The 26,454-nt window shown below is 21.8% G+C and overlaps 2 protein-coding genes across 2 annotated transcripts; both read right to left on the bottom strand.

The window, feature by feature from the left end:
• Positions 1-51: 51 nt before the first annotated feature.
• Positions 52-1,237, bottom strand: LOC128954761 (E3 ubiquitin-protein ligase NRDP1-like). Its single transcript, XM_054300357.1, has 2 exons — positions 662-1,237; positions 52-94 (listed from the first exon to the last, which is right to left on the bottom strand). The coding sequence occupies exons 1-2, from the start codon at positions 1,183-1,185 to the stop codon at positions 52-54; spliced, it is 567 nt and encodes a 188-aa protein (XP_054156332.1). The 5' UTR covers positions 1,186-1,237.
• Positions 1,238-10,650: 9,413 nt separating this feature from the next.
• LOC128954771 (cell surface glycoprotein 1-like) lies at positions 10,651-16,494 on the bottom strand. Its single transcript, XM_054300370.1, has 5 exons — positions 16,447-16,494; positions 16,182-16,315; positions 13,831-14,320; positions 13,295-13,765; positions 10,651-11,884 (listed from the first exon to the last, which is right to left on the bottom strand). The coding sequence occupies exons 2-5, from the start codon at positions 16,245-16,247 to the stop codon at positions 10,809-10,811; spliced, it is 2,103 nt and encodes a 700-aa protein (XP_054156345.1). The 5' UTR covers positions 16,248-16,315; positions 16,447-16,494; the 3' UTR covers positions 10,651-10,808.
• Between the last annotated feature and the right edge of the window lie 9,960 nt (positions 16,495-26,454).

Below are 26,454 nucleotides of genomic sequence, written 5' to 3'. Positions count from 1 at the left end.
CTCTCTATACATATGTTATATTTTTTAAATGTTAATTATTAGTAATTTATTTTATACATCTATTTTGCTGTGATTTATAATGTTTAATTTGTTCCTAATTAAATGTATAACAAAAAATTATTAAGTATTTTGTAAATAATTCTTATAGAAATTAACTTTTTTTAAATGATAAAAATTTATTAAATAAAAAAATATATTTGTAATTGTAATGTAAAACTATTCAACTACAGCAGTATTATTGTATTATATTTTATTGTTATTACTGTATATACAGTACAATTCCTTTATTGAAAAAATATTTTAATTTTTATGAAATAATTTTAAACAACTAATTTTTAAAATTATAATTTAATAAATATTAATTTAATTAAGCATTTAATACAATTTAATTTACAATATTAATATTTTTATTTACAACTATTATTATTATTTATAGATATTAAATTATATAAGATAATACCAGTCTATTATATTAAAATTTTACTATAAATTTAATTTAAATAAACACATAGATTAATATTAAATTTAATACAATAATATTTAAATTTAATAATATTAACAATTTCAAAAAAAAATTTATCAATTATAATTAACATTATATAAAATTATTAAATATAATAAATTCAATTAAACAAAAATTGAAATTATTATATAAACAAACAATAGAAGTGGACACCAATAATATAAAAATATCATCAAAAGTATGAACAATAGGAAACCATTGGTTTGTCTCAATAAGTCAATCGACTGTTTCTGTTCGGCCATATCTCGGGTCACATTCAACCAGCACTTGTGTTGACGGAGAGCCTTACGGGTCATCAATTGACCACACATTTGACACCGAAGTTCAGCGCCCGGATTATAGGCACACTCATCCACGTGTCTAGTATAGTCATTTATCGGTAATATTAGTGGACAGCCGTCGCCGCTGAAGTAGCAGCGCATACGCAACTGATCCAATAGGTTGCGGACAACACGCGGTGCCGGATGAGTGTCGTCCAACACTAGTTTGCGTCGATCGATGGGACAGTTGTTGTTACGGCTAAGCCATTCGCCGATACACTGACGACAAAACAGATGATCACATTTGGTAAGCACCGGGTCGTCCATCGGTGTCTTACAAATGGCACAACTGAGCTCATCGTATACCCGATTCTCGAAGACACGACAGTCGTAGTCAGACATTGATTGTATGGTTGGTTTTAACACATATTAACCAAAATGAGTGTATAAAACAAAATTTAAAAATATATATATATAAAGTTTAATAACTTTATTATTATTATGTCGTTTTGTTTCAATAATTATAAAAAAGATTCATTGAGTCAGTCAACACTTAAATGAAGTTTTTATATTTTTCATATATAAATTATATTAGTTATTAACTATAATACTGTATCATATTTAATGTTTAAACAACTTTCCGTCTCTCTCTCTCTCTCTCTCTCTCTCTCTTTCAATATGTTTCAATCCAAGAGTTCAAAGTTTGCCATTAAATATGATATGATATTAATAGAAACATAATTATTTAAGTTAATAATGATTTTTGATTATATGATACTTTACACTTAGACAYACACACAAACACACACACACACACACACACACACACACACACACACACACACACACACACACACACACACACACACACACACACACACTAACAAAGACATTGATAATTTAAATATTATTTTAATAATAATGATTATTAATATTATAAGCAWTTTAATAATTGTCAATAGTTTCACTGATAATATTTAACAATTGTCCTTGATGATATTATATTACTATTTACAGTATATTTACTCATATCTCACACAAATTAATATACGAATACTGTAATAAAAATATTATTAAATACTATTTAATAAATTAATAGTTTTGATATTGATATTTATAAATTATAATTATTATTAATATAATTATTCAATCATTAAAATACAGTAAAATACATACAGTAATTTATAATATAAGGTGAAAGTTTTGAATATTAATATAATAATAATAATAATTAAATAAGTTTTCTTTATTAAATATTATTCAATTTAAAATTAAAGTTAAAGTAATAATTAAATTATTAGATAATCAATATATCAAATAACAAAGTTTTACTGAATTATAACTGATATACGTATTTATTATATCTGAATATTATTATAACTTAAATGATTTAATTTATTTCTATGTTATATAATTGTAATATAAATACTGTCTATTTTATATATTAAAGTTTTCATGTCTCAATTATTAATTAAAATATTAATTTTTGTATAAAATAATTATCAATAACTATTGTACTATATGATAATTTCCTATTACATTAATACTTATAAAATGTATTATTATTTGTGTTTATTAAAAATCAATATAACATAATTTAATTAAAAAAATGTAAGTAAATAGTTTTGAGAACAATTATTGTTTTATTTTTAATTATCATATTATATTACATTACATTACATTACATTACAATTACATTATAATTATTTGTTTAAAAATATGACATTTGATTTCAATTGTATAAATACAAACAGTTAAATATTAATAATAATWATTATTATAAATGCAATTTAATAAAAAAAMTAATTTTTCTAATTTTTTACCATGTTAACATATTTATRTAAAAAATAGTGTAAAAAAAGTTACAACTTTTATGAATGTTTTCAAATATTTTTTTATACTTTAGTATACAATAAATTTCCGCAATATTAGTGTCATTTTTTTCATTAAATGCAAAATTTTTTTTATAAGATTTACATAATTAAAAAAAATTGTCTGATAAGAGAGTTAAAGAAAGATTTAACAACAATAAAAAAAGTAGTGAATCTATAGATACAAAAAATATGTATTTTTTAAATAAAAGTGTATTAAAAAAATGATTTTTAAATCAGTTTATTGGATAAAAAATTGCATTTTATTTATATTTTCGAAAAAAATTATTTTTTACTGAYATTTATAAGAAGAATACTTTTAAGCAAATAATATATATTTTTTATTATTTAAAAAATTTATTATTATTTAGTCGGCAATTGTATTGAAGTTAAAAATAAAAATAATATAAAGTTATCTATAAAGCTATCCTATGGCGATAAGATCCATATAGTATTTAAATATATTGTTGTTTGCTTATATATATATAAATAATCCTATATTTTTAATATAAATAATAATTTAATTTTACAATTTTTTTAATACATACAACATAACAAATAAAATCAATCACTAAAATTTTTCTGTTATTATAAGATTATAAAAATAACTTTATTATTTTTTATATGAAATTTTAAATAATAATAAAATATATTTACTGTATATGAATAATAAGAAATATAAAAAAAATTAAAAATATTAATATTTTATTATATTGAATACAAATACAAATATTATGTGTTGTATTGTTTTATCAGTGATTTCATAATTAAAAAATATATGATTATTATATATATATATATTTAACTAACTTACAATACGGGTATTAATGTTTACTGTTTAAACACATTTCATGCAAACAAATAATTTTTTATGAATTCAAAAAACATATATTATATAATTTTTTTCGGTTAATAAAAGATAGGTATTAATGTTTTAAATAATATCATAATATAAATACTTAAGACATGAGAAGCAATTAAATTATAATAATACTATCGGACAACAATACCGAGTGTAATATGTTTTTTTTATTTGTTAGAGAATAGAGGTTATGTATGTTTGCAATGATCTACCTGTGCTGTCAAAATGGTAATCCTATTTTCTGCCGAGTGTTTCCGTATAATCATTTTTTTCACCTGATCTTCCATAACATTATCTTTCATAATAATATGTGAGTCCTTTATTGCCGCCCAAACACTTCACGAGAGAGTGAGAGAGATCTGGTTTTAATATAAGTGCTCTCTCTCTCTCTCTCTCTCTCTCTCTCTCTCTCTCTCTCTCTCTCTCATTCATCCATTTAAAAATTTAAAAAATAAATTTTACTTTTTGAATAAACTTATACATAACTATCTYTTTATATAATTGTTATTCACACATACAAACACACACACACACACACACACACACACACACACACACACACACACACATAAACACATACATACACACTAAGTCATGTGTTTGTTTGAAAAAATCATTTTTCATTGTTTTCAATACATTTATATACATTTTTTACTATTATCTCTATCATTGCACATCTCATTTAGTGGGCAAACCTCATAAGTTGCACGAACCGGCTATCAAGGGTCTAACTAATCTAACTGTCCGTATCAAACAGTTATAGTTACCCATCAAATATAAAACTTATATTATGTAATCTTATTAGACGTTTATATGGTTTATATAATGCAATGATCTGATAAATTATATCAAAAGTTTTRGTCATTACTGTTTTTTTTAAAGTTATTGAAATTGAAARTAATATACACAATACTGTTCATTGATATTACAATTCAAAGTTTTTTTAAACCATTAAATTTTATGATTCAATATATTTWWTAAAAAAATTATTTAACTTTTATTTACAATTTTCAATATTTTCAATATATATATATATATATAAATAGACAATAGAAAATACAATATTTTTAATAAAATTTTATTGAAAATGTTAACTCAATAAACAAAACGAAAAAAAATTAATGATAATATCAGACAAACAATTATCAGATGTGTTAATAAAATTTATTATACATTTTATTCGCAACAAAACAAAATTTTAAAAAATAACATAATAAAAGAAAACAAAATCATATCAATGGCTATCAAATCATTTTGAAATCAATTGTTTAAACAAATTTAGCAAATATTATAAACTATAGTTGAAATGCATTGAAAGGCAAACACATATTTATTTAAAATAATATAAACAATTTTTTAAAAAAATTTTATTATGAATATGTTCATCAAATTATTACTTTATTTGTCAAAAAATACAGAGAGAGAGAGAGAGAGAGAGAGAGAGAGAGAGAGAGACGAGTTTACCCTAAATTYAATGACAGGGCTATAAAATAATAACATATTTTTATCAAATATAATAACTTTTTTCTGTAATCATAACTTTCAATTATCATTAAAAAAATACAATAATTTTTTCTCCCAAATAATAATACTAACAATGAATAACAAAAGAGTTAGAAAATTATAGTAAATATACAATAAATCATATAATAATAAACTTCATAACAAAATAATACTAATACTAATAGTGTTTTTTAAAAGATAGCTTTTTGAATGCAATAATAAAACATTGAAACTATTGATTATTGAAATCACGTATGGATTATATTATACTGTATAGAGTAATGTATTTCTAATTTATTTGTAATTTAATTAAAAATAAAATAAATGATTCAATTTATTAATATTGACTTAACATTTACGACTTTAGAAGATAATMAAAAAATTATAATATAACAAAATCAATCAACCATTACTTTATACTCTATAACAGTATATTATATATGAGTTTGTTTAATATAATTTTGTATTATAAATTAATATTAGTTATTTCAAAATCTATTCAATTCAAGTACAATACAATTAAAAAAAACTATGGCATCATATGGTAATAATGTACATATCGTATATATTAAAAATAATTTTTGGGCAATTTTTATGACCCAATAACTATATTTACATTTACCTATTCAATATAATTGTTTTATTTCAAACAATTTCATAGAAAACAAACTCATAGTATAACAAACTTAATATTCAATATAATTGTTTTTTTTATAAAAAAAACTGTTTGCTGCTAATTGTTAGCCATTTAGTTATATTATAATTAAATACTGTTTTACTCTACAAGGATAGGGCCGATAATTGCTTAGTTATGTGAGTGGTTTGCAATGCCTATACATAATTCGTGATAGCAATTTAATAGAAATTATATTATATTTTTTTAAAAAAAACTATAATTAAAAAAATTAACAAACCATTTATAAAAATATTTTTATTTTTTCAGTTTCACTAAATTGGTATTGAAATGAATTCAATATAAATACATACATAATATTTGTTGTATACATTATATGATATATCAAAAATTTACAATATTTTTTTTGTTTGCATGTTAAACAAATAGTATTTAATCAAAAAATATAATTAACGCACAAAAACAATTGATGTCAAACATTATTATTAAAATACTTCAATACAAACATAGAAAAAATGCTTTTTATTTTAAAGTATGTGTTTCATCAGATAAAGTCATCAATTATTTTATTAACAAAAAATTATATGTCTATATAAAAACATACATACAATACAAYAAATCTATTGCTTAATACTAGTAACAACAAAAAATGTCAATAATAAGAAAATTTCATGACTTTCAACGCCAACCAAAAAATTAGTTAATTTTTGACATTAATTGATACTCAGATCTTTTTGAGTGCATTTTTCTTGTTTTTATATTTTTTATGTAACAAAAAATTTGTATAATTAAAATTTGATTATCATATGAATTGATAATAATAATAAAAAAATTAATATAAATTAAAATTAATTCATACATTTTTATAGCTTTGATTACTTCTAATGACAATTAAGAGCTGATATACAATATATAATAGGAATATATTTTCTATTAAATAAATATTCAAAAAAATTAAATTCAAATCTAAAGTGGCTTTTGTTTTAACAGTTTTTTTTGGATTTTTTTTATAACAACAACTATTGATATAAATATTTTTATGCAAAAACTGTTTTTATCTGTTTCTGGTTTTGTTTTGTTTTTAGGCAATCTATACATAAGTTTTCTCAATTGTTTTYTCTCTCTCTCTCTCTYTCTCTCTCTCTCTCTCTCTCTCTCTCTCTCTCTCTTATATTTTTGTTAACAGTCACTTCAATTCACGCCTTCATTGATTGAGTATATATTTTTAAAATTAGAAAAAAACTAATAAGTTTTTATTTAAATTATTTTATTATTATTATTATTATTACTGAATACAATTTAAGGAAGAGATGGATAGATATTTATAAATACAATATATTTACTKTAAATATCTTACGTAATGGGAAAATGTATGCAAAAAATTGAAGTGAAAATTGTTAAACACATCATTTTTTTTGATCACGTTTGGCAACCATTGACTACACACACACACACACACACACACACACACACACACACACAATAAAAAAATCACTTACAATACAGGCATTAACTAAACAATTAAAGGCAACCAAAAAAAAACTGTTACATATTTTTTCTCACTCACTCACTACTAAATAAGCCAACTGTCCTCCTCATAGGTACTGTTCCTCAATAAGAGAATGAGAGAGAAATTCTGTGCCAAACACATACATACTCAACAATACAGTAATAAACCAGTAATTCATTATTCWATTTAAAWTTTTTTTTCTCTATAGTATTACTTTAAATTACACTATACTCTCACTTTTAGAGAGAGAGAGAGAGAGAGAGAGAGAGAGAGAGAGAGAGAGATAGAAAGACTCCCTGTGCTCTTATAGAAAGTGACGTTCCTATTAGACTATAACTATGCCCTAACCATCACAAACAGTACTTTTTAGTATGTATTATGATAATAGATGATATATATACTGTATATACAGTATGCCCTCCCCTTTCATCAATTTGAAACAATACTATCAAAACTATAACACATAGAAAAAAAGTGGTTTCACAGCACACATATAATAATAATAAAAAACAACTGATTTTTTATAACTATTATTATTTTACTTAACTCTCCCTTTCCTTTCATCTCTTCAATAGACGTGARGATATAGTGTGTCCACAGAAATAAAAAAGATATAAATTTGAAAGATTTTGCTTCAAATGATTTGTTAGATTAGTTTTGTTGGGAAAAAGTGAAAACAATTTTTAGTAAGTTTTAAGTTTAAATTTAAGTGATAACCGAAATAAAAATATGTAATTTTCTAATAAAACAATTATTGTTATTATTATAATTATAGTTAACAATAAATTTTTAACTTATTTTGTTTAAATATATTTGTGATTTTTATTTAATATTTGTATCCATAAAATTTTATTTGACATTTTGTTAATAATTATTATACATTTAAATATATTATTATTATTTCTTCATTATTGCCAAAATATCTTTATCTGAATATTATTTTATCGATTTATATATAATTATTATTATTTGTTGTTTGGTTTAAAACATTATATCTAAAATTGCAATGGATTTCAAAACTATAACTTTATTTCTAGCATTTTGTAAGTTTGAATATTTTTTCAAATATTTTTCAAAAAATTGTTTTAATATTTAAGTTGTTTTTAAGTTTAAAAATCCAATTATTTTAACTAAATTTAATATTATATTTACTTTAAAAAAAATAAAACAAATTAAAATTTATTTTTAAAATTTCAGTAATAGCCATAAACTGTAGTCAAACACTGGCTAACAGTGCCAATCAATGGTCGGCCTATAGTGATACCAGCTCTTTCAGGGATGTCTTGAGCGGACGCTCCTATGAGGACACCTTCGGTAGCAGTGGAGACCCGTATGAAAGCTTGTTTAGTTCATCACTGAGCGGTGGATACGGTGGTGGCGGCAGTAGTGGTGGTAGCGGACAGTCACAGGTGTCTTATGCACCACAGGAAAAGACATCCGTACGAGTAGTTCAACAACGAAATGATGCCGACTATGGATTTTCRTCGTCATCGGTGGGCCAGAAATATACATCGCCKGCGGTATCGGTACGAAGTGGTCACAGAAGTCCATCCAAGTCTTCGTCGTCGTACGGAAGCAAAGGTGGAGGATATTCGCAGACTAAGACCAACAGACCGGCGGCCACTAAAACTACCTATTCGTCAGATGGACCGTCATATCCAAAGCCATCGTACGGATCAACAAAGTCGACACAACAACACCAACAACAGAGAGTTGATAATGATTACGACGGATACAGTGGTGGACAGACACTGGAAATACCAGAGACTGGTTTCCAATGTCTCAACAGAGCTTACGGTTATTATGCTGATGTCGAGGCTGGCTGTCAGGTATGTCCCCATAAAACTGTTGTTTATTTTTTCACAGTATTTATTAGTATTTATTTAATTAATATYTATAGTATTTATAATTTTGAAAGCATTAAGCATTGAAAAATATATTTTAAAAATTATTATTATTAAATCAATATTAACAATAAACTTAATTTAACTTAATATACTATATATATATAAATAATAAAATTGGGTAATTAACAATAATTAATTGATAATAGTAGAATAAAATAATTAATTAATTACAATTATTAGTAAATTATATATTTTTTTAAAAATACAACCTTTTAATTAAAAAAAATATATTTATTTATATTGTCAATTTATTAAAAAATATTTTTTTATATATATAAAAATAATAATTTCTATAACCAGATCTTCCATGTGTGCCAACCGGACGGCAGGAAATGGAGCTTTTTCTGTCCCAATCATACACTGTATCACCAAAAGGTGCAGACCTGTGACTGGTGGTACAATGTTGACTGTCCAGCATCTCCCGACTACTACTTTCTCAATGAGAGGATCGGTGTATTGCCGCCACAGGACGCAACATTGCATCGATTTTAATCAATAATAATCTTAAAATAGTAATAATGATAATAATTTTCCATCACATCTATCATTATTAGTATTATTATTATTATTATTATCAAAATAATTTTTTTTAATAATAAATATTAATTAATAATCATTATAAATAAATAAGTTTTTGTTGTTGAATAAATATATAATTATAAATAGTATTTAATATTAAAATAAATGTAAATTTATGTTAAATTTATATATACAGTATATTTATATTACAAAAATTTTTTTAATATAGAATATATTTAATATCTAATGTTATAATGAATTAATATTGTTATTTTTATATCTATAAAAATATATTTGTGATATATTTGTATATCTATATATWAATTTAATATAAACATAAATTAATTATACTTTACATACAGTAGATGTATAGTTTATTTTATTAATAGTATTTTTTATGAGACAATATTAAAAGTAATATAAATTTATATATTTTATTTACATTTCTTATTTTGATTTCGATTTAATTTTGAAATAATAATTTTATTTGTTTTTGTTTCTTGTTAAATTTTTAAAAAATTAGTTTATCAATCATAAAATATTTTATTCAATTAAAATTTATGATAAAAACTGTTTTACAATAAAAGTTTTACAAATAATAATAAAAAATATTGATATATTTATAGTTATATATATATTTATTTATTTACAATATTGGTAATAAAAAAATACAATAAAATTGACCTAAATTTTGATTGTGATTTTGGGGATATATTTGGATATCATAATAAAAATTATTATTATTATTATGACTAATAGCTAGATAGGTGGGTGGCATAATTTGATTGGGCGGGTGTGTGTGAATAAAAATATCAACAAAAACTTTAAATCATTCAATTTAAATGACAGCAAATTATTATTATTAAAAATAAAATATTATAATTATAACTCATTTTATCAACTAAACAGGTATTTAAAAAATAGCATAATTTTTAACAATAAAATTATTTATAACAACACTTATATACTGTACAGTATATACTGTATATATACTGTATATTTGAGCGATAGATACCATAACTATTGATAAATACGATAACTAAATCTATAATTGATTTTGATTTGCAATTAACAAAATATATAAACTAATATTTATATCTAAATAGACAACGAAAAAAAATTAAAATTAAAACTAATTGAGCACAATTAGGTTTGGCAGCACCGGATAGGCATAGAAATCCCAGTGCAATATTGTATGATATTGTGGTGTCAATGCCTATCATTTATCATACGGTTCGGTATCCCGGAGCTGTTCTATCTGTTGGTCATCCTCTTCGAACTGTTGTTCATCGGGTGTCGGTTTCTGTGGTTTCGGCGCCGGTTTTATCGGTCGTTGAGTTGGACGCTGGCGTTGAACCGGTTTTTGAGCAGTTTTTGGTCGTTGAGTTGGCTTTGGTTTCGGTTTCTGTTCTTCTGGTTCCTGATCTACTGGTTCTTCGGGCTCTTCGTCGCTTTGTTGCGGCTCTTCGGGYTCTGGCTGTTGAACGGGTCGTCGGGTTGGCTTCGGTTTTGGCTGTTGTCTTGGTCTTTGAGTGGCTAACGGTTTTTGTTCGGGTTTTTGTTCTGGTTYTTCAGGCTCTTCAGATTCTTCAGGTTGATCTGGTTGTTGGTCTTCCTCTACGGGTTCGACATCGCGCTGTTGTTCTTCCGGTTGTTGTGGCTCTTCGTCAGCAGATTCTTGTTTTGGCTGTTCCTGTGGTTTGGGTTTAGGTCTGGGACTCGGTTTTGGTGGAACTCCAGCATCTTCTACAGGTTCATCATCTTCTGTTGGATTCTCGTMTTTTTCTTCTTCTTGGTCCTCGTCTTGTGTCTCCTGTGATGGCTGTTGTTGTTGTTGTCTTTCTTTAGGTGGCTGTAACGGAGCTATCGGTTCGACAATAGTTTCATCGTCAGAGTCCTGTGGCTGATCCTCTTCTTTGTCTTCTTCTTTTGGTTGTTCATCTGTTTCTTGCGGTTCCTCTGGTTCTTCAGCATCTTTTGGCTCATCGATTGGTTCCTCTTGTTGTGGTTTAATCTGATTTTTTGGTTCTTCTTGTTGTTCATCAACGGGTTCTTCAGCATCAATCACTTGTGGCTGTTCTTCTTGTTCTTCAGGCACTTGMGGTATAGGTTTGGGTTTTGGCTTTTGCTGTCCCGGTGTCGGTCTCTGACGCGATTGTCCGCCGATAATACTCTTGGGTGGACTGGTCTTACTTATTGGCCGTCGCGGTGGTGATGCCGGCGGTCTCTGAACGGGTGCTAAAGTTTCGTCACTAGTTTCTTGTTGTTGTTGTTGTGGTTTGGGTTGAGTTTTGCCTGTTTAGTGGTTAATAATTATTAGTGGTTTTAGTTAACATTAATAACAAARAAATTAGTTATCAATTAWTAAAGAAATATTAAATAAATAAAAAAATTGAATTAATAAATTTATAAATGGATATAAAATATTAGACATTATAATATACCGTTATATAAATATAAATTGAATTAAGTGATTAATTAATATTAAATATATAAATATGTTTGTAAAATTATAATAACATTTATGAAAATTAATTATTTTTAAAATTKTAGTTTAATTATAGTTATAGTTAAAGTAATAGTTATTAATTAATGTGACAATACAATTATATATATATACGGTATTTTGATAGATATTATTATATTAAATTGTTACAAATATAATGTTGCAATTACTGTATTATCAACAATATTTTGTTTAAAAAAATTGTACAATTAAATAAAGCAAAATTTTTAGTAAACTTTACTTGTTAATATTTTTGAAAAATCATTATGAATAGTTTAGRATTGGATCAATTTTTTTAAAAAAAAATAAAATAATTATAATGACAATGATTTTATACAAWAATATTTTTTTATAAAAAACATTTATTTTATAAATGACATTTAGTTATTAGTTATTAGTTTAATTTTTGTTTAAATATAAACTTGCACCTTTTCTTAAATATTTTTGTTTGTTTTTTCAATGATCCAAATGATTAAAYCATATACTAATAGTTATTAATARTGAGATTATTATAAATTATTAAAATAATAAACAAATGTTTCTTAAACAAATAGTAAAATATTTTATAAAAAAAACTTTTATAACAAATAAACTTATTAATCAAAAATAATGACTAATTTTAATTTGGTATACATCTAAATAACTATTCAATATCTGGATAATAATAACACTTAATTTKGTGAATAATTATTGAAATATATCAATAATGATAACATTATTATTATTATTATTAGTTTTMTTATTATWACATATAATWAAAATATATCAAAAATTGTTTTATTTTTGTGATGTTAGTATTGATTGATTAAATATCATAACAAATATATGTATTAATATTTTAAACCCCTTAATAAAAAAAATTAATAGATATTATCAAAAAAGTGTTGTAAATATACATAAATATGTGGTAAATATTGTGTATTTTGTCTATTTTATTATCATGTATTCAAAATTTTTTGATKTAATAAAATGATAGCAATGACTGATAGCAATGAAATAGGCATTCAATGTAATGCCATAATTCCCGGCGCTTTAGTAGTCATACGATTGGATCTGTTTTTGACTAAAATCGACCGGTTCTTCATCTCTTGTCTGAACAATAGGTCGTTGCGGTATTTGTGGCGGCAGTGCTGGCGGTAAAGGTACTCTGGGTGGTAGGACAGGGGGCGGGAGAATGGGTCGGGGTGGAGATGTCTTACCAATTGGTCGCGGTTGCGGTCTGGGCTGTGGCGGCGGCTGTGGAACGTATGGTCTTTGTTGAGGTTGAGGATAGGGTTGGGGTCGCGGTATCGGTGCTAATGGTCGCTGTTGAGGTTGTGGCTGATAAGGACGAGGCTGTTGGGGCTGAGGTTGATAAGGACGCTGCTGTTGGGGCTGTTGTGGGTACGGTCTCTGTGGCGGTAGTTTTCGCGGTGGCTGTGGTTGTGGCGCTACGGGTTGTGGTCTGAACGGTTGTGGAGCCGGGGGTTGTGGTCGCTGCGGGATTTTGGCGGCTATTTGATGCTGTGGTGGCGGCGCTATGACATTGATTTTTTGTGGTGGCGGTTGCTGTCTGGGAGGTTGAGGTCTTGGTAATGCTGGCGCTGGTCTACGGGGCGGTTGCTTGCCTTGTTGTTGTTGTCTGGCCGGCGGTGGCGCGCCTCCCGGTCCCGGTTCGGCACCGGCTTTGCCTAAAGTTAACGATTGTATGAATAAAACTCAATAATAATTATGAAAAGTTGAATCAATTATATACCTAATTCTTCATTGATTCCATAGAAGTTYGGTGTCGCCGAACAGTCTACTGAATGCCAGTAATCGCAGCCAAGTATGGCCTGATTGAAGACAGTGCCGATCGGACACATGAAGCTCTCTTTGCGTCCCTGAAAGCACATGTGATAGATCTGACACTGGGCTTCCATATCGGCATACATTCCCGGTTCGTATGGCTGGCCAGTACAGGTGAAACTGGTTTTCGGTATCTGAGTATAGCCGGGAAAGTCGACGCCAGGCGTTCCCATAACGCCGCCATAAATCGGTGGCTCAGCATTGGCCTCGCCGTCGGCCGCGTTGACCGATCCCTCGTCTTCTTGAAGTTGTGGTCGCGGTGGAGGTCTCGGACGAGAAGGACGGGTGCGTTGGGTTGCAATTACTTTCGATTGCGGTGGAGGTGGTGGTGGCGGTCGATATCCAGTTCCTATTTGCTGTTGTTGTGGTGRATATCCTTTAACACCTTGACGTCGGACCTAAAAACAGTAATAATAATTAAAATTTTTATTAACATAAAAATGAAAAATTATTTAAACATTTTTCCTAAAAAAACTTTTGATTAATTAATGTTTAAATACTAGTATTTGTTATGCAATACATTATATACTATAATTGTTTTTTTATAATTTATTATAATTATTGATAAATTTTTTTATAAAAAAATTWATTATTAATTTTTAATCAATCAACTTTTTTATTAAAATCATAATGAAATTGTTTTTTTAAATGTTAATTAAATAACATTTAAAATATAACATTATGATAATACATTAAATTTTCTATTGAAATAAATTTTAAGAAAATTATGATAGTGTCAAGGTAATAATACTAACAATATAATATAGCACAAAATATTATTTAAATAATTAAGTTTGATTCAAATAATTTAAATAATATTAATCAAAAAGTTATTAAACTTGAATTTTATTGTTATATTAAGTATCTTTAAATAATGTATTTATGTTTTTTGTAATTAAATTTTATTATATATTTTTGATGAATATAATCAATTCAATCCTTGAATTGATTGATTCATTCAACTTTTAATTAATCATCAGAAAAGATAATATTTTTTTTATTATGAATTTTAAAAAAAAATATTGAATAAAGTATTTTTTGAATAATAATGTGTAATACATTTATAAAAAAACATAATATCAATAATGTTTGAAATAGTAAAGTAAATTGATTTTTTCCTAAAGTATTAAACAATAATTAATGCAAATCTACATCAAATATACTGTACGTGAAACTAATAAAAAATTTCAAATACTATAATAAAGTTAAATTCAAATTAATACAACAAAATCATATAATTATTAATAAAAAATTAAAATCAGTGGACAGTCAAAAAATATAATATTATAAAAAGTAACAGTAATTTAATATTTTCAATAAAAAATAACTAATTATTATGTTTCTAGTTATTAAATTCATTTATGATTTCAACAAATTGCTTAAAAATATATAAATTAAAAAATATCTAATTATTATTTTTTTAGAAATACCATTAAAAAATACTCTATAATATAATTAACATTTTACAAAATGTTTTATCATCTTTTATATCCATATATTAGGGTCAGTAAGCAAAATAATACTGTAATAATAATAATAAAAAATTAATGCTATTATGTATTATATAGCAAATAACTTTTGTTTTTCTTATTTATTTATTTTTTCTCATTTTTTTCTTAAGCACATCAATACAATCCAACACAAAAATTAGATTAAATTAAAATAATTTTTTAATAAAATTTACTTTGRAAATAAATTAATATATAGTGGAAAATTATTTAAAATATATATATAAWTTTTTTTTAAATGTATAATTAATTGATACACGATTTGTTTGCATTAGACACACTCACTTCCGTAGAAAATAAATGGTAATTAATTTAAATTTTTCAAAAAAAAAACTATTACAAAATAATTCATAATCTATTATAAATATTCAATTATTGATGAAACTTAATATTCAATTATTGTATAGTATAAATACAGTACAATACATAATACTACAGTATATACTGTATACTGTATATATTGAAATAAATATTTAATAAAAATGACAAATATTTATTTTGAAATTTAAATATTCAACTCAAACAAACAGTGTTATAATTATATAATATTATTATTCAAAGTGTATCCATATTATAATGAATTTGTTTTTAATCATTTAAATAATACATGCTTAACAAACAAACAAAAATTAATAAAAAATAAATATTAAGCTCATTGCATAGTCAAATATTTTAATATTCATATAAATAATTATATAAAATAAATAATAATAATAATAATATCAAATAATTTATAATAACTAATACTTACTCTAATGTTTTGACAGTTGACTGCATTTATGACAATAACGGCGAATAATAAGTATTTAATAAACATTTTTATTTTATTTATTATTAATATTATGAAAATTATTTATTATTGATGAACACAATATATAATAATTACTAAAAACAAAACAAAACTAATTATTAAAATTATTATTATTATATTTTTGTTGATTAAAACAAATAAAATTCAAGCAATAGTTGTTTATATTATAATTTTTTTAAAAAATATATATATAATCTAAACATACAATCACACCATCATTTGGTTAGAAAATTATGATAGAAATTGTTGGATAATCTGTGAGAAAATATTTGGAAAAATAATATTTTAGTAAATGAATGAAATAAAACATGAAATGAAACAAAAAAATCTTAAATATAAGGAAAAAATATATAAACTTTTGGCTGAAATAAAAACAAACTCTTGAAATGAAAATCTTATGAGAAAATAAAATCTCTTTTAGTAAACAAAATATAATAGAAATAAATACAGTATTATTGAAATTTTTTTTGTTAAATAAATTTTTTTTGAGTGTCTTCTTCAACTATCCTCTCAAACAAACATTTATTATTATATTAACTACTATTACGATAATAATAATAATTATTATTAAATAAAAATATTATTATTATTATTACTTTTTCTTTGAATAAACAAAATTAAAAAACATAACATACAAAACACATAGAGAAAAAAGGAGTGCAAAACTATTAACTATATATATTGTAATAATAATAATAATAATAATAATAATAATAATGTTTTATATAAAATAATAATGATATAAGTAATAAATGGTAAAAAATATAAGTAAATTTTTAAGAAACACAAATTATATATTTATATACATATTTAAAGACAATAGAAAAGCAAAAATTTTTAAATTATATTTATTTTTACTTTTTTTAAACAAACAAAAATGTTTTCACTTCTATATTAAGCTCTTTATAATAATACAATAAAATACTGTATAAACWACATCAACAACAACTATGAATAAAAAAAAACATTATTAGACAACAATTAACAGAAAAATTATAAAAATCATTAACTTTTTTATTTGTTCACAAAATCATAGGAAGTCTTCTTCAACAGTGTTTCTGAAGATATCTGTTTACAAGACTCAAGTGATGATAGAGTGATAGAGACAGAGAGATATACCGTTTATTATTATTTATAATTATTATTAAATTTTTATTTRAGGGGACGGTTATGTCTCGATAGACCTCCAAAAGCTACATGAGTATCATTACCAATAAGGCTGGAGCTTTTTATATAGAAAGTAAAATAATGATAATATTTTCTTTTATTTGATTATTATTATTATTATTATTACCTTTTATTTGTTATTTTTTGAAAAATAAATAATTCAATAGAAACTCAATAAAATTTAATAAATACTGTGTGTATGTGTATAGCCTATAGTCATATTAGTCATGTAAGTCACATACATAAGGTATTGTGTAAATAAGGGGGTGAGTAGTAAAAGTAGTAGTAGTATCTAAAATAAAATATATTTATTTAATATAATATATATATAATTTATATATATGTAAATATAATAAGCTTTTATACTACTGTATAGTTATATAAATAAATATATACACCACACACTCACACACTAATAGCAATAATAAAAGATAAGCGCTTTTTAATAGTGAAAAACACCTTTAATTGGTCATAAAAGGTAAGTCCTTTCATCAGATACACTAACTTTCCCCTTCAATTGAAATAATAATAATAATAATCAATTTAAAGACCAAAATCTGGGGAAAGCCATAAAAAATTGATGATTACATCATTATGTATTCACTATACAGTAAATATTATAAAAGATGATACTTATAGCATACCTTAAAATAGAAATTGTTTTTTTTTGTATATCTATTCAAACTAATATATCATATGAATTACTATTATAGTAAACTAAATAAGAATATTTTAATAAAATTTTATTTTTCTCATTTGTTAATATACCGTATATTTATAATAAAATAATTTTGGGAAAATTTCTCTGTATTGAAAATTTTATTTGGTTTCTCCCACTAAACCATAACATACACACATATACACAATATAATATATAATTTTGTTTTAACAATTATCGTGTATATACCTTATATTTAGTTATATATATTTATGAATAAAATAATGAGGGTCATCATAATCATCATCATTGGTGAGTAAGAGAGAGAGAGAGAGAGAGAGAGAGAGAGAGAGAGAGAGAGAGAGAGATTTTAATTCAAGGCTTGCAATAATATCGCATACAAAATATAAATTATCACTACTATTACACAATGATATATACTGTAGTTTAAGTGTACTAAATATTGTTTATATGTTTGTGTGTGTTATTTAAATAAATGAAAATGAAATAATAAAATATTATATAAAAATCACACAATTTTTTATGTGTATGTATAGATAGATACAGTATATACTGTTTAATAGATATATCATTGATAAGATTATCAGTTAATTATATTGTAATAAACAGTACGGGTTTTTGAAAAAAATCATGACAATTGGTTTTTATCGGCTAATAAAATGCAAATTTTATTGTGTAATTTTATTATTATAATTAACATCATTTTTAACACAAAATATTTTTTTTTGATAGTAAATTCATGATTTTCATCGATTAGTATAATAAAATAACATCAATATTTTGGACATTCAATTAAATTGTTTTTTGTTTAAAAACATATAATTAATTCAATCAGATATTTAAGAAAAATATTTCACAATATACTGTAATTGCTGTTTAAAATTATTGTTTTATTTCAAAGATGTTATTTATTAGTTGTATGGATTGTAATACCATTAAATCAATTTTAATTTTAAATTAGTAAAATTAAATTAATAGCCTGAAAAAAATGTTTTGCTATATAACGGATGTAAACTAGAAGTAAATTGATAATTATAAATAAATAAGATAATTATTTTTAAAAATTATAATTTTAATATAAAATTTGTGTACAGTATTAATAGTATATTGTATTTATAGTACTGGTTTTCCCCTTAAAAAACAAAATTATTTATACATTTATATTTAGTATGCTTTTTTTTGCTGTCAATTGCAATTATATTTAATTATATTTTTTTCATTTAGCATTATTATAGCTTTATTTATTACTGTACATTATTATACATTAAAATATTATTTATAGCATTTATTTATTTTTTTCAATTTTTCAATTGTAAATCAATTATTATACTCAATAAACATTATTTACTACTATAATGGTTAATACAAATATAATTTTATTCATCGATTGACTTATGAAATATGAAAACATATTTATACGAAAAGAAAATTGAAAATAATTTTGTTGTTAAATTGAAAATAACAGTTAATACTTAAATAATAAATAATTTTTAATTTTGTTGTTTAAATTTCACTCATTTAATCTTTATGTTATGAGAAAACTTATAAATTATTGATATTTTCATTTTATATAATTATCAAAATTTTGTTTTTTATATATTTAAAGGGAGAGAGAGAGAGAGAGAAAGAAAGAAAGAGAGAGAGAGAGAGAGAGAGAGAGAGTGAGAGAACTATTCATTGAATCAATAATTAGAAAGAAAAAGTAAGAAAAAGTAAATAACATAATAAAAATTGTTTGTATTTTATTAACAACAAAACAAAATTTATTATGTTTTTCAATTTTTTAGTGAATAATTACTTTTAGCATTACTTTTAGTTTTTTAAAGAAAACATTTTATTTGAGGTGAAACTTATATAAACTATTAATATATATATATATATATATATATAATCAATTTGAACTTTGAATTTAGCTAAATAAATTGATGAGAAATAAAATTATTATCATTCAATATAGTTTACATACAATAAATTGATGGATAAACTAAATATTAATAATGATAACTTTAATAATAATTTTAATAATAATATGAGAGTTAAATTACTTTTTATAATTTTATTCACACTTTTATATTATAATATCAGTGTTTAAATGTTGTGATGACCAGTAAAACGTTGTGAACAATCAATTTTTGTTGTTGTCTATACAATTGATTTAATATTTAATATATTATTATTATAAAAAATTTAATACTCAATAAGTCATTAGATTTTCAATATTAATAAAATAAAAGATTTCTCTTTTTTTTCTCATTCAATCATCAATTTTCTCATGTATTTTATAAAATATTAAAATATTTAGTGTGTTTTATGTAACAATTTCCTCATTTAAAAACAAAACAAAAAAAAATGTTTAAATAATTTTTGTTTTGTATTTATTCATCAATTGAAAATATTATTGTCATTGAATTTGTCGATTGAAATATTAATTAGTTTTTAAATTTTAATATTTGTTTTATTATTTATTAAGCATATACTGTACAGTATACAAAAATGTTTTACTAAAAAATAAATAGTTTTAAACATAAAAAAATCTACAATATATGCGATATTACATATTTCTAGTTAATATTTAAATATAATAATGATTATTGCTTGTAATAACAATAACCATAATTTTTCCCAATTTGAAAATATGTAAAAATATTAGATAACAACATAAATATATTTATTTTTTCATTATTTATTGTTTGCCAAAAAAATATCTCATCGGAAATGATTGGCATTTATAATAAAATACATAACAATAAATTGAATTATCTTTTTTTTAACGTCACGTTTAATATCCAATATATGCTTTTAAAAACTGTTGGCTTTTTTGACTAAAAATCTAATATTTTTTAAGTGCCTTATTGTATAATATATTTTATAACTTTTTTGAAAATATAATATTTTTCTATTACTGTTATAATAATAATAGCATTTTTATTATTTAAATACTTTTAAGTTTTTAATACGTTTAAGTTTAGTATAATAATACTGTATTAAACAAATTTTTTGATTATAATTTTAAGTTCAATTTTAATAAATTATTGACTCGTAATTTTTTAATCATATTAGTTTTGTATTTACTTTATAATTATTAGTAAGTGTTAAATTATAATTTATTATCATTATTGTATAATAATTAATTAGCAATTTTAAATATTTATTATTATTATTATTATTATTACTGAAATAAATTATATTTAAAAAAATTTCTAATTAATTATTAATATACAATATATTATTCTAAACTATTATACTGTAAATATTTTATAGAAATATTAAAGCTATTTGTTAAACTTTATTTTTAATAATAACAATAACTTTCACAATAATGATAATAATGATAATAGAAAATTACTGATAAGTGATTAATTTATTCAAAAAATTTTATTCATAATTCTAGTAATTAATAGTTTCAAGAATTTTTTTATGAATTAATAGTATTATTATCAAAAAATCTAATCATTATATCACTAATAATATGCAATTACTGTCACTATCACGTCATCGAAATATGTAATTAAATGTTATTATTATTATTTTTATTACTTTTATATTATTTCAGTAGTTAACAGTATAAGTAATCTATTGATAGAATTTATATTAAATAATATACAATATTATTGTTTTTTTTAAATAAAACAAAAATAACAATTTCAATATTGTGCAATAATTATATTGTATTATTGCATTTTGATTACATAATTATTTATTGCTTATATAGTATTGTATATTATTTATTTAAATTTATAACTAAATTATAATTGTAATGTCTATATCTATATCTATATCTATGATATATATATATATATATATATATATATATATTAAAAACTTTACAATTTGCTTAACTAGAAACAAAATAAAAATTTTATTTGTAAAATGAGTAATTATTTTTGTTTTATAATTGTCAAATACCAATGAAAATTACCTTGGCATCTAGATATTACATATATGAAGTTACAATAAAATTTGCAACTTTTAATTAGTATTATAAGTATTATACTACTGCTAAAATAAATCAACAAAATTTATATTTAAAAAAAAATATCATAACATTTTGATGTCAAATACATATAAATAAAATAAAATAACTTAAATTATACTGTATTTTTGATACTTATGAAAACCTTTACACATATATACATAAAGATATACTTTATATAAAAGTATATTTATAAGTACCGAGTATTAGTCATTAATTTAATACATAAATTTGTAAATTTATGTCAAATTCATATAAATCACATTTTATTACTTAAATAAACAACAATATTTATGATATCAATCTTCAACAACAACAACAAAAATATTATATATATATAAAATAACAGTAAACCTAACCAAATATGGACCGAAATAATACAACCCCTGTTTGTTATGTATCAGTCATTTATTCCCTTGAAATTAATTAAATATATTTCACTAGAAAAATGATATTTTAAAAAATATTTATAACACATTATACAAAACTTATAACACAAAAAATTAGTTAATTATTTAAATGATTTTATGTCCTATTTTCATAAATTTATAAACTGTATGTAAATATTTATCAATTTAGGCAAATCTTCTATAATCTATATAATTCAATATGATATCAATAATCAAATTTCAATTTCAAATATAATTTTGATAGTTATCTACTAATAAATGTATTTTATAAAGTGGTTTATTTTGTATACAATAACTCACGACTGAATCTCATTTAATAAAACAGTTTCTTTTTTTTATTGAAACAATTATCTAATTTTTTGTTCAATAATAAAAATAAAGTATTTTTGTTTATTAAAAAAAATATATATTGAAATCTCATTGTCTATGCCATCACCACCTCTTCATTGGCCCTCATATTGTATATCAAATTTGTTTGTATAGTATATATATATATAAGATATAATGATAATAGTGTTTATCCATTGATATCAGCAATAGTTATCTATACTATTGAATTTTGTTGGCTAAATATTTTGACATATGGCACACACACACTGGGTATCTGTTTGGGTGGTTATCATAATTGTTTGCCAACAAAAAATAAAAAATATCAAACAGATATATAGTTTTATATATATTATGAAAGAGAGAGAGAGAGAGAAAGTTAGAAAATTTAAAAAAAAGTTTAACAAATTGTGAATTATATTTTCCAAAATAAAAACAATATCAAAACCAGATTTAATTGATTTTTTAAAAAAACTAACTATATTTATGTTTTAATTCATTAAATAAAGGTTACAAACAGACAATATTGTATCAAATAAATGGCATAAAAAATTGTTTTTTTAAGTGATTGTGTGGGTGTATGGGTTAGTTAGTGTTGTTCAGTGAAAGTGGATTATATGGATAAATATTATTAAATTTAATATTAAATTCTGATTGTTTTAACACATTAAATATTTTTTTGTTGATTATTTCCAATTATTTTCTACCAAAAATGCCAAACAATAGTAGTATTAATTGTAATGATAACTTCAATTTAAGTTTTAAATATAATAAATTTTATGTTTTTAAAAAAACATTTTTTTAATGCTATTAATTCTAATATAGTACTTAAGTATATTTTCTTATTACTATTTTTTCTCTATATATAGTAATAATTACTAAATAATTTGTTTGTTTCAATAGGTTTTCAGTGATATATTTTCATACAATCAGACAAATCAATCAATTTATTCCCAAACTGTTTGCTTTATAATAAAGAAAAAAACACTATAATTATAGTTAATGTAAATAAAATTTTTACATATTATTTGTTTATTTTAGATTCAATTTAAAATATAAAGTAAAACAATTCAAAATAAATATATAGTATTTTATATATTATCAATAAAATAATAAACATATCTTTCTCTTATATAGTAAATAATAAAAAGTCTCAATTATATTGACTTAACAGTAAAAAAATAACAATTACTACTTAAACTTTTTTATTTTAAAGGTAAACAATAATATTGTATACATTAATAAAACAAAAAGTTATTTAAAACATTAATACAATATACAGTATTTTTATAATATAGCAATATACAGTATATACAGTATATATAAACAAATGGGACACTTAAGCATACATGTATTACATACACACAGTTGGCTATCAAACTAACTGATCAAACCATTAGCCATATATGTAAATCATTAACAAAAACCTACTAAACAAACAATATTTGCTTTAATTTAATAATTAAAAAAAACTTTTTATAAGATGTCTGGTCTTTTTCAGTCAAGGTTGACATCAAGTGCTCAAACATTTTTGTGATATAATGATAATAATAAAAATAATTTAATTATATAGACATTTACTATAAGTATATAATTTAATTAATTAGCAATAATAAAAAAGATAAAATACGGTATTTTTAGTTAATTTTTAAAAATGTTAATTATTTATTTAAAATGTTTATTTGAAGTGTGTGTGTGTGTGTATATACCATAAAATGCTATCAATTTAATCTTTTTTTTATAATTAATTAGTAATTAAATTATTTATTTATATAAAATTTTAGGAAAAGTACAGTATTAGCAAAATACACAGTGGATTATTTATAGCTAAATAACTGTTATTATAAAAAGTATTACTTAAACATTTATATTATAATTTTAAAAGTGGATATTTAAATATAAACTGGATTTTGACAAACAAAATACCTATTTTATTATTATTTATTAATACTATATTAATATTATTATTATTATTAAAAATTTTAAATTTTATTATACAATATATATATATATATATATTGTAATTTATATTAGAAATTCAATTTATATATATATTTTTTGAACAAATGTCTGTTAAATCGTTGTTATTATGATAACCATTGATTATAATGTAGTATATAATAAAGTAATCTATTGTTAGTGTTTTGTAATTTCCAAAATAAAATAAAATATTTTTATTATACTAAAAGAAAATACAGTTATAAAAATAATTATAAATCTTAGTATAATTTTTTTTCGAAAAAAAACAATATATTTATCTTTTGTTATCTATATTTTGTGCTAATAATTGCAATACTGTCTGTCTATATTATACTCTATAATATATTTTCATATAATCATATATTTTTATGTATAAACAGTACTGTACACTATATTATATTATATTTTATTATATATTTGTTATTACAGTATTTATTGTAAATGAATACAAATTATTACCATTCATTGTTAACTATCAATTACTTGTGTTGAATACAAGTTATTTTGTGTATGTATTTTCAACAACGAAAAAATGTATATAATTGTTGTTAACTAACATCATAAACTATTTTTAAAAAATTTTCAAGGAAATTTTTCAACTTTGTTTGAATATAATATTTTATATAAATAAATAAATAAATATATATATATATATATATATATATATATATATACTGTATATGCACTTGAAAACTAAGAATTTATTACTGAATATATGATATTAGCATTTAATTATTTTAGTTAATTGTAAAATAACTGTTAAAAATTGGACACTATTTTAGTATTCAACTTAACATTATTGCAGAAAAATATATAATTGATTACAAATTATTATTTAATTATCAAATTGTTATTGAATATTTAAAAAAACAAAAAAAAATCTTCATATTTAAAATTGATTATATTTACAAATAACGATAATAAAAGTTTTATTAAAATATTAAATTAACAAATAATAAATGTTTATATTATAATTGCTTATTTTTATAACATTGTATATAATTATAATTATAGTATGATAGTTATAAATTATTATTTGTTTTCTATATTTATAGTTAATTTTATCAATGACTATTATTGTAAATACTATATTAAATAATTATAAAAATTATACAATAAGTTAAACAATAAATAAAAACATTATTTTACAAACTGTAATAAATTATTTTTGATAATAATGATACTCATGTTATAATGTCAATTTATAATTTTTAAAAAATATAATAATTTAAATTTTTAAATTAAAAATAATTATTATTTTGTATGATTTTTAATCAACAATATTAAGTAATGATTTATTTATATTAGATTTATAATATTTGTTAAAAATTAAAATTTCATTTTAGTATCATAGATGAGTGTTTTTAAATTGATTATTATATATTGATTTAAAATATATGAAAAAATCCCATACTTTATATATTAATAAATTATAAGTATATATATGATGTCTAAACTATTTTATAAAGTTAAAAAATTGTACTATAATATGCTATCCTAAAATATTGATAATTAAATCAATAGTATTTTCGAAATAATGTACTAAATTTAGAATATAAAAAAAATTATTTCCAGTTTTATATAATTATAATAAAAACTAATAATTACCCAAATAATAAAATATTATAGTAATTATCTTAACAATATAATACTCTATATATAAACTGTATATAAAAC

The sequence above is a fragment of the Oppia nitens genome, unplaced genomic scaffold, assembly GCF_028296485.1.
Source record: "Oppia nitens isolate AA-2021 unplaced genomic scaffold, nextdenovo-longstitch-racon4-pilon3 scaffold29_pilon_pilon_pilon, whole genome shotgun sequence".
NCBI lineage: Eukaryota > Metazoa > Arthropoda > Arachnida > Sarcoptiformes > Oppiidae > Oppia > Oppia nitens.
Note: the sequence above shows the minus strand (reverse complement) of the source record. Positions and strands in the feature narration are given on the sequence as shown.

What these genes read in the sequence shown, in the direction of transcription:
- LOC128954761 (XM_054300357.1), bottom strand. Translation starts at nt 1,185, where the DNA reads ATGTCTGACTACGACTGTCGTGTCTTCGAGAATCGGGTATACGATGAG. An exon ending in TATTGGTGTCCACTTCTATT is followed by an intron (nt 95 to 661) that starts GTTTGTTTATAT and finishes ACATTTAATTAG; the next exon opens with GAACAAATTAAACATTATAA.